A 16,345-nucleotide genomic window follows, 5' to 3' on the forward strand; every position below is an offset into this window, starting at 1 on the left:
CGCTAAAGATTTTGGCCCCCCGTGGGCAAGGGGAAGGGGGGGAGGCAATAAATTTACAGTCGGGAAATTTAAATAGAGCCATAAAGACGCCCTGTTTACGACCCCGAGCACCCACTCGATCATATTTGGTTTGCTGTCCGATGGTAGAATTGCTTCCCCCTTCCTACCGGGCGTTACTTGCAGTGCTTTCCCCAATACAACTAACACTGGCACAAATAGTACTGTTTGGTGGAAATGGTTGGAAAAGTTTTGTCCAACTCCGCCGGAACGTTTCATGTGCCAAATTTACACAATCATTTAGTGCACGGAAGTATCGACAATGGCAGTGAAGTGCCGAGCCGTATCCTTGGTCGTATGAAAAGAATTGGATGTCACGGAAGTGTCTGGGGAGGGGCCTGGGGTAGGATTTTCCCTTTATGCACTTGCACTACAAGCATGGGTCATAACTTAAGTGAACATATTGTGGCGGAGAAAGGTATATTTAGGGCTTTATTGTGATAGTTGTTGGTAAGGTTTGTGATGGTAAATATGTATTGCAATATGTTTAATTTTCATTTCAAATAATATATTGTTCCATGGAAACTGTGTTTGTATTCTTCTTTTATGTGATTAATTTTAGTAAAAAGTTTTACAGAATCTGTGATGGCGAACACTGTTGATTCCTTTTTGCTCTTATGGAAGACTCTAGGGGCGGGTATTTGTAAACAAATTTCTTAAAGAGTTATATTTACTTCACGAGTGTTGGAACCGTATTTTGGTTGGTTGTTTGTACATTTTCCATTTTTTCATAGCTTTCAAATTTTGAAACATAAATTAAAGCTTATCAGTTTTGAGTTTTAACTAAAGTTGGCATTTTACACTTTCTTCATAGTTTTTTATGAGAAGGTCTCGATACCAAATCGACAAATCGATACGTCCGATTGAATGTTATGTTGAAAATATTATGTTTGAAAATTGGTTTTGCATTGAGCTCTGATTTAATAAATGGAAACTTTGAACAGCATCAAATTGGCATAAACGATATTTTGCTGCAATTTTTTAATCTAATTCTAATCAGATCCTATGTAAATCTTTAGTAAAACATGTGTGAACAATTTGTTTGTATGCGATCGAAGCGTTGGTTCGTTATGCGGAAGGTTTCCACGCTTAAATTGAGGAAGCACAAAACACGCACACGTTGTTCAATACAGTAATCGGATGTTGTACAGCACCGAGATGGGTTGTACACTCGGATATGGAACTTTGACTTCATGGTGCCTTGAAACCACAAATAGTTCAACGGAATCGGTTCCATCGAACGCAATACAAAATTCGTACACCGTGGTGTTTGAGTTTCACAGTCTCCCCCGTGGAAAATCATGTAACGGGAAAACTCCGACCCACGAAACATGTTGGAATGATCAAGGAAGGTTCATCGGGATTTCTATTGAAGAGGATATCGTCAACGAATTCCAACCTTACCGGGTTGAATATTTCTTCCATCGTTTTGCTAATTGATGGTGAATTTCCAAACCCGCTCTTCGATCGTTACGGCAAACGGCAAAAGGAAACCGATGTTCCTGTTGTACGGAATGCGATGCCAGGAAGTGAATATGGCAGTAAACACACGAACCGGCCCAAAGTAGGTCGATGGCATCCTTTTCGGCCATCTCGTCATTATCGTTCGGACGCGGGTCGTCTTTCATGCAAACGGAATTGGCGATAAATTTCACCAAACCGGGCCGGATTCCAGTGGAAGCCACCCGGTGAAGTGAATGCAGTTTCGGGGTGCATTTATTTGTCTGATGGATTGCCACCCATTGCGCCAAACATCCCCCCCAGGATTGGTGGCGGGGAATTGAAAACGAGCCGACGCTGAATGGGGCAGCACGATTTATGGCTAATTATGCGTCTGGTGTTCGTGGCGTCAGTGTGAGCCGGGCTCCCAGCGGGCAATGTAATGGCTCGGAGGTAATAAAATGTGTACGGCATTTGCCTGATGAGTATGCGCTTAATAGGCCGGGGAATGTTCCGAGTGCCAAACTGCAACCGAATATGGATGCGGGAAAACTCGCATTAGGATGTACATTTTTGCTTCCTGTATAAATGTGTCTACCGCTGCTCGTTTTGGCAGCGCGGACTGGTTTTCTATAACTCACTGGCACGGGAAGCCGTTTAAAGCGATAAATTGACTCATTATTGCAATACTGTTTTAATGATCGACGATTGAAACTTTCGGGCTCGTTTGTGAGTGTTGTACGTTTGGAATGATTGTTTGACATGATTGGTGATGGTTATTCCCAACTAATTTATGAGATATAAGAAGGGATACCACTAGCCAGAAAATGAATTATTGGTAATTATTGGCTGTTAAACAACAAAACCCTGTTCAACCATTAGCAGCTGAAACCGGAGATTGTAAATAGTTATAAAAATTCAAAATAAATGCGCAAAAACGAAGCACTGAAAGATAAAGCAGTAATTACTAGACCCAAAGCTATTGATTTGAAATAGGGCTAGTGGTTTATTTTGGAGATTAACATTATTGACATCTATTTAGTACATTTTTAAAGGGGTTTTCTACTTTCAATTTTGTAAATCTGTTTATCCTCAGCCTCAGACATGGTATACCGAATCAAATATTTCATCTAATTTTGACACGCTTGTTTAAATCTTTTTACATCTTTTTATTTTAAATAGCTTTTTAAATTTCAAAAGGGACATAAAGCAATAGAGTTTCAACTTTGTTTTGTCGTTTTTCCCGACGTTAGCCCTCCTAACATATTATTTAACTATTTAAAAAAAACCACACTTACCCCGCTCCATTCGCCAACGACCCACTTGGGGCACTCTTGCACGTTGCAGGCTTCCTGATTTTTCGGCCGCACGCCGCGACAAGCCTCGTCCGGGACCTTATTCTTTGCGCCATTGCTTTCCTCCGCACACACTACCACCCGCTCCCGGATGCCGCCACCGCATGGTTTCGAGCAGGCCCTCCAATCGTCGGTCACCCATCTGGAGTTTGACGGCAAGCAAATGAATACATTTCCAAATGAATTACAGCAATGGGAAGTCAGAGATTTGCTGGGAAAAATCAAAGCTACTCCGTTACTTACTTCGGCGGACAGAGATGTGTGTTGCACTGGACGACGGTCGGTTCCGGGCGGGACGATGCGTTGCAGAGCGATTCCTCCACATCCACTCCGGTCACACGGTTCCGGCAGGTTGGCATGGCCATTTTATACCCTAGAGCGGCGGAAGAAAACGAGTCAACCCGAGCAAAAATCGATATTAATGTAATTAGAGTTTTTCCAACGCCGGCGACGCGACACAAGGTTGTGTCTGGTCGGTAGCGGAGATTTTCTTGCGCTTTATCTTGCTTCCACCGTGGGCGGTCTTCCGGCCGAAGCGACGGCTTCGTGGGAAAGGTCTATGATTATTACATCGTAAATTCGCTCGGTTCGATAGAAAAATGCTGTGTTACACCTTTTTTTCTCTTTACCAGAAAAAGATAGGCTTCGTTGTCAAAAGGAATTCGAGACAAAGTTGCCCATCCCCAGTCTCCTCACTTCCTCCGTTGGTGCAACGAAAGGAAGGATAAATATTTTGTTTCTAATTTCCGCTTTCGCCGCTTTGATCCTTGGCACCCCGTGGGAATGAAACGAAATTTTCCCGTTCGAAATAAAAAAAACACATTTTTAGTCTAATACCGTAAGCTTCTTTTCTTGAGTGTATACGTGTGTGTGTTCCCGTTGGTTTTGGGATATTTTTTTTCTTCTTCCTTGATCAAAGCTTTTCCATTCGGGATTCACTTTAGCAGACGAAGGGTCTCCGCGTTGACACGATTTGTTCGCAGCGTGTCGAAGCTTTCCGGGAAAAAGATCCATCAATCGAACGTGTCATTATTTTACTTGACAACGTAATCTTTCGGTATCGATGGCGATGGGAAATTCGACGAGGATGCTTTTTCCTCCCCGTGTTGTGTTTGGTGGTTGGTGTTTTATAGGTATACCCAAAGAAAGGAAATATTGCAGGTGGGTGGATTCGAAAGAAAAGGTTCGTGCCGGAGGATAGACTAGCGAAGAAATCATGTTCGACAAAATTGGACACATGGTACGAAAGAGGATTTGTGCAGCAATGGGCAGCTAGCAGACAATTGAAAATCATCGTGAAACAACTGATATTGTTGTTGATAACCGGAGGACAAAAATGTCGGTCTTAATCGAAGTTGCGTTGTACTAACCTGTCTTTAAATTAAATTACTAGTACAGATACTAATCGTAAAGGATTTCAAATGAAAATATTAGATGGTTTTGATTCGATAATTTTTGAGCGAAAATTGCACGGTTTAGGTAAAGTGTAACTTAATTCCCTACTTTTAGCAAAGAGTTCTATCTGCAGATTTTATCTTTGGTTCGTTTGTTGACTCGAAATTTGACGACAATTGAAAATGTTTCCCAAATTTCCTAAAATTGTTTCTACGTGTCACTCCAATGCCGCATGAAATGACATCCCGGTGACGTCAGTATCGAAGCATCCCCATTCCTCGTTGCTCGAGAGAGCGCTGTTTTGCCGTTACTTACCGCCTCCGCAGGTGACGGAGCAGAGGGACATCGGGGCAATTTCCCACTGGTAGAGGGGCTGCGTACAGGACGTTCCATCTCCACCGCACACTCCGCACACGTCGATCTTCTTGGTCGATCCAATCTTTAGGTCACATCCGACGCGCTAAGGTTGAAGGGCGAAAAGGAATAGAATAAAATAGACATGAGTCTCCGTGCAATCAGCGTCGAGAGTTTGAGGGAAGGGAAATGTTGGGAAATTTCGTAGTGCCAATATGGACTGTTCGACAAGAATGTCGTCAGGGGAGTCGTGTTTCCCTTAAGAGGAGTATATACGTAAGTTACATTGTTCGTAGCTTATTTTCATAGAATGATTTATGGAATCTTGACCAAGTTTTTTCTGATTTCTCTTTCTAGTTCCTGAACTTTGGATTGTATTTTCTATTCCGACCTATTAATTATAAAAAATAAATGAGGATCATTTAAATATCCACAACCAACGGGTCGATCCCGGTTCGCTATCGTGTAGTGACATCTTAAGGTCGTTCAAGAAAGCGTAGGCAAAAGATTTGATGAAAAATTCATGTAAGCTAGCTTGGAAGCAAAACCTCCAAGCTGAGCTAAGGTTGGACGGGAATGGACGGTTTCGCTCGATGGCTCCATCTTCGATTCCATCACCTCACGCCGGAACTGCAACTTGATGATTATTGGAGGAAACACTTAGCTAGCAGCATGGCGTGCCGGTCGAGTTCTGCGGAGAGAAACCTTCGCTTCCCTTCGTCCTTCGACAACAACGACGTCTCACTCGACGGCCGCTGTCGCCCTTGTTGTAGCGATTCCAAATTGGCTCCCGTCTTCCAAGTCTGTTGCCGGTGACATAGGGGTTTTCTTGTTCCTGCCGCAGCAACGATGAACTTTCGCAGTGACAGCAGTGACTGACTTTTCTGGTGCACCACTTGCCACCATCTCGAGCACCACAGTGTGCGGTTCCCGCTCCTGGTGGCAAGGTGTAAGTGGTTGCATTAGTGTGGTTTTTCGGGCGCTTCCACCGTCGCGTCGGTTGGCTCGAGGTTAGCTGGCGCGCGACACACCCCCCCACCCCACACACACCCCCCCCCAAAGATGGGCCAGCGACGACGATGACGTCCTGACGGCTTGAGGCCTCGGGAAAACCTCGGTTGAAGTCGCCTGCCTAATGCAGCTGTGTGAAGTAAATTTGCATGTACCTGAGCGGCGCATCAATCAATGCATATCAAAATCATACATATTTGAGCTTTTCACTTTTGTGCACTGCGGATGGTGGTATATTTAGTTTCTTGTTTCATATTTCATTTTTGAGTAGAAAACATGGTTTCAAAAATCAATTCAAATCAAATCACCAAAATTTCTACTTCATACTCGTTAAACACAAATTGTGGTGTTATAATTCTCTTATATTGATCGATAAAATTGTACTAGTTAATAAAGAAATGTAAAAATATGAAAAAATAAATTTAAAATACATGTGAACGGAAAGACCGCCCTTACAAAATGTGAAAACTCTTCGACAAATTTTACAAAAAAGAAAACAACATTTAGTTACAGCTATAACAAATATAATTGGACGCGTTTCAATATATTTTCGCTGCGTAACTGTTGATCTTTTCTTTAAAATTAATCATGAAAAGTAAATACAGTAAGCTTGTGAAAATGTTCCTAAAAGGAGTAGAATCTCATAGGGCAATGGAGTAAAAGGAGTAAATCTCATCCTAAAATAACACCTTTTTATCCACGACAATGAAAATCTTACGAAAGGAACAATTGAATGTTAGCTATGTGAAAGACTATTTTAATCAGTGAAATCAATAGTTCGTAATACTATGAAAACAGGAATCCTGCTACCTTCTTTTCAAGAGATACTTATCATATTATTCAATCATTTGAAAAACTCCATATTTCATCACTCCTGCTATAAAAAGAGTTTTTATTTTTTGAGTTCCTCTGATTTACAGTTCTTGCATTCGACTCGTTTTTTTTCAATTTGTTTGCAAAGGTTTCTTATTACAGAAAAAAAGACGAAAAGATCCCAATGGGAACGGAGGAATGAAAGGAATAAAAATTCTTCAACAATAAAGGTTGTTCACAGCGGTAGCGAACCTTTCATCACTTCGATTACTTTCCGGGGCTGCGATTGCAGAAGTGGAAGCTTTCTAAAGCACCGCTTGACAAAGAACCCGTCCACTTAATGGAGGGTTAGGTATAGTTACTTGAGAGAAAGTAATTGATTCGCTTCGAGCTTTCTGGTTCCGACCGGCGGCAATGGCGTGCTTTTCTTCAAAAGATCCATCGGACGAGTGTTCTTGAGATCAATAAATCATGTCGCTCGTGAAATCACGAATTTCAGGAGCATAATTTCTTGAAGTTTTTACGATTACGGATGGGTGGAAACGTCAAATGAATAGGCTTACGGGGAAAGAAAAAGTTCTGAGAGTTTTTAATACGAACGAAAATCTTTCAACAGCTCATTGGTGGCCGGTTTCCGTTGAAAAGACGGCACCGATCTGCCTCCTTACGTACGCACGGATGAATAAAATATTGCCATTTGCGTACCGTGCCGGTTCCTCAGCCGATGCATGTGGCGATATTTTCCCCCGCCGCCAATTTCACTACCGATGAATTGCACCATTCAACTCTCAGTTACTTTGGTTTGAAAAATAACATTGACGCAAGTAGCAACAAACTGCGCGTCCCGCGGACTCGGCGGGATTTTTCCGGGGCTTGCGCGAGGCGTTCCATTTTCACCAACCATCGCCATCGCGTTCGGTCCTCTTGTGGTCTGCCATACTCATGAATTTCCAATCCACCAGCTTGCAGGTCGTGCTTTCAATGTCTTTCACGTTCGACTGTTTTCCAATCATTTCCGCCCGCTCGTGCTTTCTCTCCATTTCCCTATCTCTCTCTGTCGGCGAAGGAGAAGAAAACTTTCCCCAAAAAAATACCTAGCTTCCAGGCATACTCAATCAATATCCGGTTGTTGTTTCTGCAGGGAAAGCGATCGAGACAGGGGAAGAGTGCAGGAAGCACGAGTGGAGTGGAGTAATCGAAATCAATGCTTTAATTCAATTTCGGCCAAACGAGCCCAAGCACTGGCGAGCACTTGGATGCGGCGTTGGCCGGTGAGCGCGCGCGCGCGGTGTTTAAATATTCATTGCATAAAAAGCGAACCCGGTAATGGAAGTGGACGGACTCGGGGACCCGGAAGGCCGGCCCGGGGTAGTGCAAGAGTGCGCAAGCGAGAGATAGTTAACGTACGCGGGCAAAACTTTTCCTCCCACGAGTACACGGTTCGGGCAAGATTTTGGGCAAATGTTTGCAAAATATAAAAGGAAGAAGCTGAGCGGGAAACCCTGTTAGGCGCAAGGTGTTGTTCATCCTAGCATCTGGAGCGTCTTTGCAAGACCGTCTGGAAGCAAGACGTGGGCCTTTGAATGTGGTGTTCACCTGCCGACTAACCTCAACCGACTTTCATACCGACGCAGCCTCCAGAGACCTGCGGAAGAAAGCTCGTGGAAAAGCTTTTCGATGCTCGATTTCACTTCGCGCGCACCCATACCGTGCCCGATCACGTTCCATATTTGTTTTTCGCGGAATCCTTTCCCTCAATCTCACGCGTCCCCGTCACACACCACCGCCTACGGGGTGGCTGAGCGGAAAAGTTTTCCAGTAAATTACACCGAACGCACCAAAGCATCCAACAGCCGAGCTGTACGCTTTCGGTTGAACGACTTTCTTTCTTTTTCCCGCACGGTTTGTCCAGTTGAGGGGATGGGAAAATCTGCTCCCCCGCAAAATTCCCAGACAAGAAAACGGCTCACCCACGGGTCACAGCAGGATGCGTTTTCCTGGTGCTTACGGTAATAAACGATCCCGAAGTCTTGCGCAACGCCGTGCTGGAGCTATTTAATTTGTCAAATAATGACTAGCGCCCGGTGGAAAAGTTTTCCACTTTCGGCAGTCCTGCTGGTGATGCTGGTCCCTAAATTCTCCCGCCTTCCAAACAGCAGTTGGTGCTCGTTTGCGTAAAGTTGATGGCGACCAAGTGTTTTATTGAGTGCGATTAGAACAATCACGAGGTGTGTAGGAGGAGGTCTGTCCGTGTGAGTGTATGTGTGTGTGTGTGTGAAAGTTGCTTCTGATTTATCACGGGGTCGGAAGATTAGGAAACAATCTGCCCTTATTTAGTGAGCAAATGGGATTACGCTCAAACACTTCGCAAAGCATCTTTGGAGTGGAGTGATGCTAGAAGTTGAAGCTTTTGATTAAACAACACTTGGCTACGATTGTGCTGCCATGTTTCCCGATAGAAACTTTGAGGAGATTCCTCGACCTTGTTTTTCCCAAAAAAAGATAGGAAAAAAGTTGCTTTAAACGTCACCGTTGCTCAATTTTACCGGCAACTTGTCTCGGACGGAACAGCTCGACAATGAAGACATACTTTGCATTAAATTGCTTGTTTGCTTTTTCTCTATTTCTGTTCTCCCGACGGTTTGTGCTTTAACCGGTGGAAAACAAAACAACATACTCTCTTTTCATCTTACAGTTGCAGATGTGAAAGTATGTTTTTCCCTTGTGGTTGTTTGTTTTACAAAAACAAAAAAACAACACAACAATAGTTGACAAACTGTTTCGCCTCACCAATCTCTCACCTCGCCTGATTCCTTACTATTTGTTTTTGTGTCTACATCATCCTCCCGCCTGGGATCAGATTTTCCTTTCAGACCAAAGGATTTGCTCTACAAACCTTTTAAACTCCAGCAGCATCACCTCCCACTGCTCCACCAGATTGGATTTAAATGAAGTGAGGAAAATTTTCGTATCAAATATTTACCGCAAAAGTTTTCCAATTTTGTAAAAAGGGGGAAGGCAAATCTATACAAAGCGCCTCCCGTTCCACCATACGATGAAGTTTTGCGAACGAAGGGCGATTGAGAAGAAAAAAGTATTTAGTTGGTAGGGGCTAGGAAAACAACAGATTTAAAAGGGTTTTTTTTTCTCTGTTTTGTTCTGCCGGCATTTCCAGTTTGCGGCGAGAACCGCAAAAGACTATCCACGAGAACCCTTGGCACTTACTAATTGATCGTGGCCATCGCGGGGGGTGTGGGCGAGCCACGATTACGTTAATATCTTGGAAGCTTTCGAGAAAATAGCTCTTGCCAGTGGAAGGAAAGCGCATAGGGTGTAAATTGCATGATTGGAGGGAAAATTATGGCAGTATGAAAACCTGTTGTTTGCTTTTAAAATTACTATAGAAGAATGAAACCTGTTGTTTGCATTGGCAAAGAAGATATGTTTTAAGTTAGGAACCAGTTAAAAAGTCTCTATTTTGCAGTTCATCTGTGTTTGGAAACGTTAAGAATTAGTTTTTTTCTAATGACGTTGTTTTACGACCTGTTTTTAGAATTGCCGTTTTCAATAGTTTTTTCTTACAAAGTAAAATATTACGGTTATGTAGTTCATTGTATACAGATGTTTTTGTTTAATATGCAAACCCAAACCAGTCACTAATATTTAGATTTTTCATAGCTGATCCAATGTTTCACAGCGTTTCGAGGAACAATTTAAGAACCCCGCACATTTGGTTGAACCGTTTTTTCCAAATTTTTTCAATAAGAAACTTATAAAGAGCATGTAACAGTTAACAAGAGATAATTTAGGAGGAGTTGTTAGATGATTTGAAATCTGTTATCTTTTATAAACGTAACTTTTATATTCGTAACAATCAAGCCAGTTTAGAATAATATGCTTGATGACAGGTGTTCTATTGAAACTTCCCACCAGGAGCTTTAGAAAAGTAAACGTTACAAGTAAGTGTTAAACGGATCATCGGTTTAATTAAAAGAGATGTATTTGCTGGATGGAATCTTAAGCACTGCACTCTACTTAGCAGAGCAGAAATCAAGATAAATCTGTAGTAATATTAAAAAACCGATCATTAAATCTGGTGGACTATCGCAGACACGTATAAATAATTATGTGGCGCTTTTTTTCTATCCTTTTTCACTTCCAGTCCCGGAAAGCAGTCGATTAATCTCAGCAGGCAGTCAACCGAGTGAAACGGAATGAAGTCATAATTATCATAATTCATTTGGATGTATTTATGCTACATTTGTTTTACATTCCTTCTTCCACCTTGTTTTTACTTTTCTTACATCCTCTGCTTGCGAGCTGAATGTTTTCGGCACCACGTTACATTCGCGTGCAGATTGCTAGCTCGACGAGGGGCCAGTTTAATTCGACCTTCGTAGGCAATGTGCGTGTGTACGTACCAGGCAGACCGGGTCGTACGCAATTCCACTAATTTGTGCGTCATTAAAAAACGGAATACAAATTGGCGCGGCCATTGAAGTGGTGAAGAATGTCGGAGAAAGCCAATGGAGCAGGAAAAAAAGATGTGAAGGAATATGCCAACTCACAGCCGCTGGGTGGTGGATTTTCTCGTGGAAAAGTGCCTCCAATTCCGGCGTGCGTAGCCGCGCTCGCGCCCGTACAGGACCTTATTGAATACTGGGAGTCCTTTTAAATAACAGTCATTGTATTAATAATTCATCGAGACGTTTTATTAGCTGTATAATGTTACATAACGACACGACGTTATTGGTCTACCAGCAGCTCGCAACGGGTGGGCTCGGGTGGGCTTCCCTTTCCAACGTCGATCTTGCCAGCCGTCTCGAACAACCCCCAGAAACCAGAAAGGAGAACATCCGTCCCCCCCCATCGAGGGAAACAAAAAGCTCCGGAACTCCGACAAAACTTCGGCGTCGTCATCGTTTCGGACGGTGCTGTGGACCAAGAATCGATCAATCACCGAGGGTCACCATTTGTTTTGGACGCATATTCGATCAGGCAGTCCAATAACAATCATGTAATCATAGACCTACCCTTCGCCGCCGCCAACCACCAATGGGTTCCGTGCCCTGGGGCTGGAAGAGATTTGTTTTAGGTCCTTGTTTCACGTCATCCTTGCCCGCTTTTTTCCGGTGGTTGCGATTGGTGCTACGGACGCTACTTGAGCTCGCCCCACTTGATCCCGAACTGATAATGGACAATCTGTTCCGGTGGGGTGGTCGACTTAGGTCAGCAGCAACCCAGACGGACCCGGTCCGGTATCGGGCTTTATGGATTTGACCTTTTTTTGCGTCTGTCCACCGGTGCCGGGGCCGATGTGGTCTAATCGTTTAATGATTCAATCTTCGCTCGCTCTCGGGCCAATCTGCGAGGAGCATCCCATTACCGGACAGGCTAGGGTTTGCACAAGGGGCCATGGGAAGTTGTCGATTGGCTTCATTTGCTTGCTGCTCGGTAGCTGCCCGTGGCAAGAAACAGGGCAGACCATCGTCATCTTCGGGTTGGTGTGTAATCAAATCTATATTCAAATGAACGCATGAGGAGGTTATTGGATGCGATTTCTTTTTGTCGCTTGGCAGTTGGTGTTTTGGTGTTTTTCTCAGTCACGTTGCTAACTGGACGTCGACCCGAATGATCCAATATGCGTCGCTTCAGGTATGAACTAAGGTTAAAGCAGCAAATACAAACGCGGCGTCTTTTTCTCACTGAAGATGATGATAACGACGAGTTCAAATCTTCAGAAGCCTTGTTTGTTAAATTTTCTCATGAATATCCTTGTTTTCCACACCGAATTTGCTTCTCTCTTCCAGCGTTTCGACCTTTAATTCTGGACGCCTTTCGAAAAGGGGTTCCATTGTCGGGCGGATTCCAGGAAAACTTTAGCCAACATCAAAAACCAATCCTGCCCGTGCGGCCTTCATTTCAGCCCGTTCCTATCACCACTCGTTGCTCGTCTTCCGACACCATCTCACCCTAGAATGATGCCCTCCCGGGACCAATCACCTTGCCTCCGCAGAACCCCCTAGCGCCCCGTACTATTAGCATCTCGGGCGTAATAAATTATTGCCAAATTTAATTTCGCCTAAATTATCATCTTATTTCAGCCTAATTTGGAATCGGTTTCGGGGCTTCGTTCCATGGGATCCGATCGGATGGGGTTTGCTAGGGCTCGGAGGGATGGTCTCTCTTTTGTTTTTCTGATGAAAGAAAGCGAAAAGGGAGTCTCGAAGGTGAGAGGGTGACGTGGTGAAGTTCTTATTCACCAAGCGCCCGGCACGAACCTCCATTCGGGTGTTCGAAGGGCGAGGAAGGTCTCGGAAGGTCAGACTGGTCAGATGATGGTTTGAGAGGAGACCAACCAACCGACCGACCGGCCCCACGTAGCTATTACGAGCTGTTTAGACCAGCTCGGACGGGTCGGATTCCATCCCGTCGCTTCTTATCCTCGCCCGTATGGGTTTATCTACGCCTCGGGTAGAAATTATTATCGTCCCGCTGCGAGCGGAAGATGTGCCTTGGGATTGGCCCGATTCGTATCCTTTCCGATATCTCAGGGCCCATTGACGTTCCACCGGCAACCCCGAACCGTGTTGTTTTGAGGAGAGGCTATTTTGCGCCCGACACGGGAAAACCAATGTGCGTTCGTTTTTTCTTCTGCTGCTTGGTGAGAAAAGTGGGGGAGGGAAACAAACAAAACTCCCACTTAGCCGACCATAATGGTGGCCCATCAATGCGCCAATGAGCAAAATTCGTCGGGAGGAGGCCGCCTCGTCTATCTGGGGGTTGAATAAAATATGGCAAAAAAGTAGTGCTCAGTGTGTTATCCAAAATGGTGTTTGTGTTTTTACTCTGTTTGTAGGGGTTTTTATTTTTGCCCATGCCCATCCCTTTACGGTGCCCCATCGGTATCCGGAGGGTTTCGGCAAATAGGCAATCGCAATCGTAGCGTTTGAACGTCGTAGATTTGAACCGTTGGGAAAGGGATGGCGACGGAACAAAAATCTCATCAAGGAAACAAGCTGCCGGTGGAAGGGCAGAGAGGAAAACAAAAAGAAAGGAGTATCTCGACGAAAAAGACCGTGGCAAACACGCTCGTAACATATTCAGCACCGTAAAGTCCGGTCCATATTTTATGTCCCTATTTGCATCATATATTCGAGGCCGGGGCCATTCCGAGGGCACTTTTCCTACCAAAATGCGTGAATTGCACAGTGGCCATAGTTTTCCCCGCCCGTATGCGGGGTGTGTTCATCTCTTTTCTTAGGGATGTTTTTTTTTATCATTGCCTAACTCGCATATGCGAACAGTCAATAAAATACTACAAGCGGTCGGTATGATAGAGGTCGGAAAACTCGTTTTTTGATACTGTACGTACGAGGGAGATTGTGGTTTTATGTGGGAAAACTGCGGCCAACAACATGCCAACAACGTTGTTGGGCCTACGGTTGGATGGTAAACTGCTATGAAAACCCTATTTTCGTTTGGCCTTTTGGTGATTGTTAAAAGATTATCCTGGATTTTCACACGGTATTACTTTCCCTGTTTACCATCAAAGGTTATATGCAGGAAAATTCAAACTGTTTCCAATACAGAATAAGGGTAGTTGAAAGAAAAGGTAATTTTAAACAAAACGTGGAGTCGATGCGTTGCATAATAATTTTTCATATTCTAAGGCACCATTAAGTAATTACTTATCAACTGTTCTTTTGCCAAAACTAGCCATTATACCGCTTTCATTTGAATATTTATTTGTTGTTGGAGATTCACAGGTATAAATATTAAAATGAGTGACATTATTTTTATTTTGTAATCGTTATTGTAATAGATCCTTATTTGTTTAAGATTTTTCAGTGAATTTTGCAAGATGATAAGACAAGTTTTTTGTCGAAATAAAATTTGATCCATACAACAGAATTGTTGACCAGCACCTCAGGTTTAGAAAACCAAACCTGATGGCAATAACGAAGAGAAACCGCAATAAGAAGCTGTCATTTTATTTGCAAGTTATTACAATCCAGAATCTTGATTTGTTTCATTGATTATCATCTTGCATGCGATAAATAAACTAAAACACACCCAATATCGTTGCACCAATTTTATAAAAAAAGTAAAATACCCATGAAACTAAGTTCTTGTTGAATATACACTCAACTCAAAGGTACAATTGAAGGAAAAACTGAACTTGATAGTAGACTAGCATAATTTTTTAGGTTTAGTTAATGTTTTTAAAAGTCACTCAAAAATCATTTTCAAAGCCTCGGAAAACACGAACGAACAATAGTTGACTATGTTGAGTTTAATCAAAAGTAAAGATTAAACTATTTGAAATGTGCTTTAACCCATGTAAAATGAGTGAAATTTACAGTCGGTTTAATCACCTTCGCGGGAATCGTCGTGAGATTTTTATTTGCCAATAGAGTGTGATAATGAGGTCGCTTCTCAAGCAACTCGATGCTAGCAAGACAAGTTTTCAACGTCTTGAATAAGTAATGTTCAATCTTATGAAACATGGATCGTCGCTGGTTGCTTACCGAACGGAGGTTCGACTGCAATGGAACTATCTTAATTTTCTAAATCAATTAATTAGTATATTTTAAGCGCACACCACCCGAACGGAGTCAATTAACACTCCCGCCCGGTGAATAATACAGTGCATCGAGGTGTGAAGTAAATGAAAGGCTTCCACAACCGATCTGCCCGTTGCGCCTCCATTGTCGGTGTCGGCGTCGTCTAGCATCCATTTAGAATTCTGTCCATTCCAATTTTATTTAATTGGGTCATGAACGAACCGACGGTTGCACACGAACCAGCCGAAACCCGATGTGGGAGGAAAAGGTGACTTTTAACACTTCGTTTTTGTACACAGCATGTAACACTAAGGAAAGGGGGAGAGAGTGGGAAAAAACTCCCACCGACGGGGGGATGGAATGGAAACGTCGGAAAGTGTCTGTTGTGTCGGGCGATAGTGGTGTTGTCACACTATCCGAAATAGCTGTGCTCAACTGTCAACGTGTCCTTGCTCGTGCGAAATGTCGGTGTGTGTATGTGTGTGAGTGTTTTAGAGGTGGAGTTAGTGGCAAAAAGGCCAATGCGACACAAACCAAAGACATCTGGTTGTTGACTTGAACAATGTGCCTAGCCTTTTCGCTTGGAAAACTCCACACGGACGGGGACCTCGAGCAGTACAGGAGCGATGCCGATTTTCGGTGCCTTTCGATTCGAGCTGCAAAACCACTGCAGGAGGACGACACAGGGTTTTTTTGTGCACAGCTTGTCGTCAATTTCTTTGTGGTGGCGCATTCGGGCGATAGTTCGGAACCTTCGAACAGACTCAAGTCCAAGGGCAGGGATCGGAATGGAAGGTTTCCCGTACAATGTGTCGTTCGCTTTGGGCCGACACCATCTTGAATATGTTCACACTGGTTGTAGAAAAGCAACGGTTTTGTCCCAGCGTGACATCAGCCGGTCGATAACAAGGGGTCCGAGGACCCTCTCCATAACCCGACACCGGCCAGGTTGTCCTATTGGCACATCGTTTCGGTATCGGGTTTGCTTTCATGTGGTTCACAGGAAAACGTGGCAATATGTTGCCGAAGGTGTGTTGGCTTTGGTTGGAAAGCTTTTCGGAAGCTCGCTTTTCCGGCGTAAGTTTGCCCGTTCGTCAACGGGATTGGAAATGCGTTTGGAAGATATAAAGTAGCGTCACGATCAGGACGATCATCATCATTATCATCATCATTACCATCGTGACCATCGTCAGCGCTGCGCATAATCTGCGTCGTGTAAATCAAACTTTTCGTGGCAAGCAATTACGCGCGGTGTTCGCCGCACGTTTTCCGGCTTTCCTCGGGTTTCGGACAATAGACTTCCGAGCGTGGGCGCTTCGGTCGGTTTCCCATCGAACTCCGGATCGGGGAACA

The 16,345-nt window shown here is 43.8% G+C and overlaps 1 protein-coding gene across 1 annotated transcript in view; it reads right to left on the bottom strand.

Annotated features, from left to right (window-relative positions):
* Positions 1-16,345, bottom strand: part of LOC131263380 (protein madd-4) — a 150,291-nt gene that overhangs the window by 12,901 nt on the left and 121,045 nt on the right. Inside the window, exons 8-10 of the mRNA XM_058265570.1 lie at positions 4,563-4,707; positions 3,096-3,225; positions 2,796-2,994 (exon numbers count right to left, since the gene is read on the bottom strand). Coding sequence (XP_058121553.1) covers positions 2,796-2,994; positions 3,096-3,225; positions 4,563-4,707 — 474 coding nt within the window. The remainder of the gene's footprint in view (positions 1-2,795; positions 2,995-3,095; positions 3,226-4,562; positions 4,708-16,345) is intronic.

This window comes from Anopheles coustani, chromosome 2, assembly GCF_943734705.1.
Source record: "Anopheles coustani chromosome 2, idAnoCousDA_361_x.2, whole genome shotgun sequence".
Taxonomy (NCBI): domain Eukaryota; kingdom Metazoa; phylum Arthropoda; class Insecta; order Diptera; family Culicidae; genus Anopheles; species Anopheles coustani.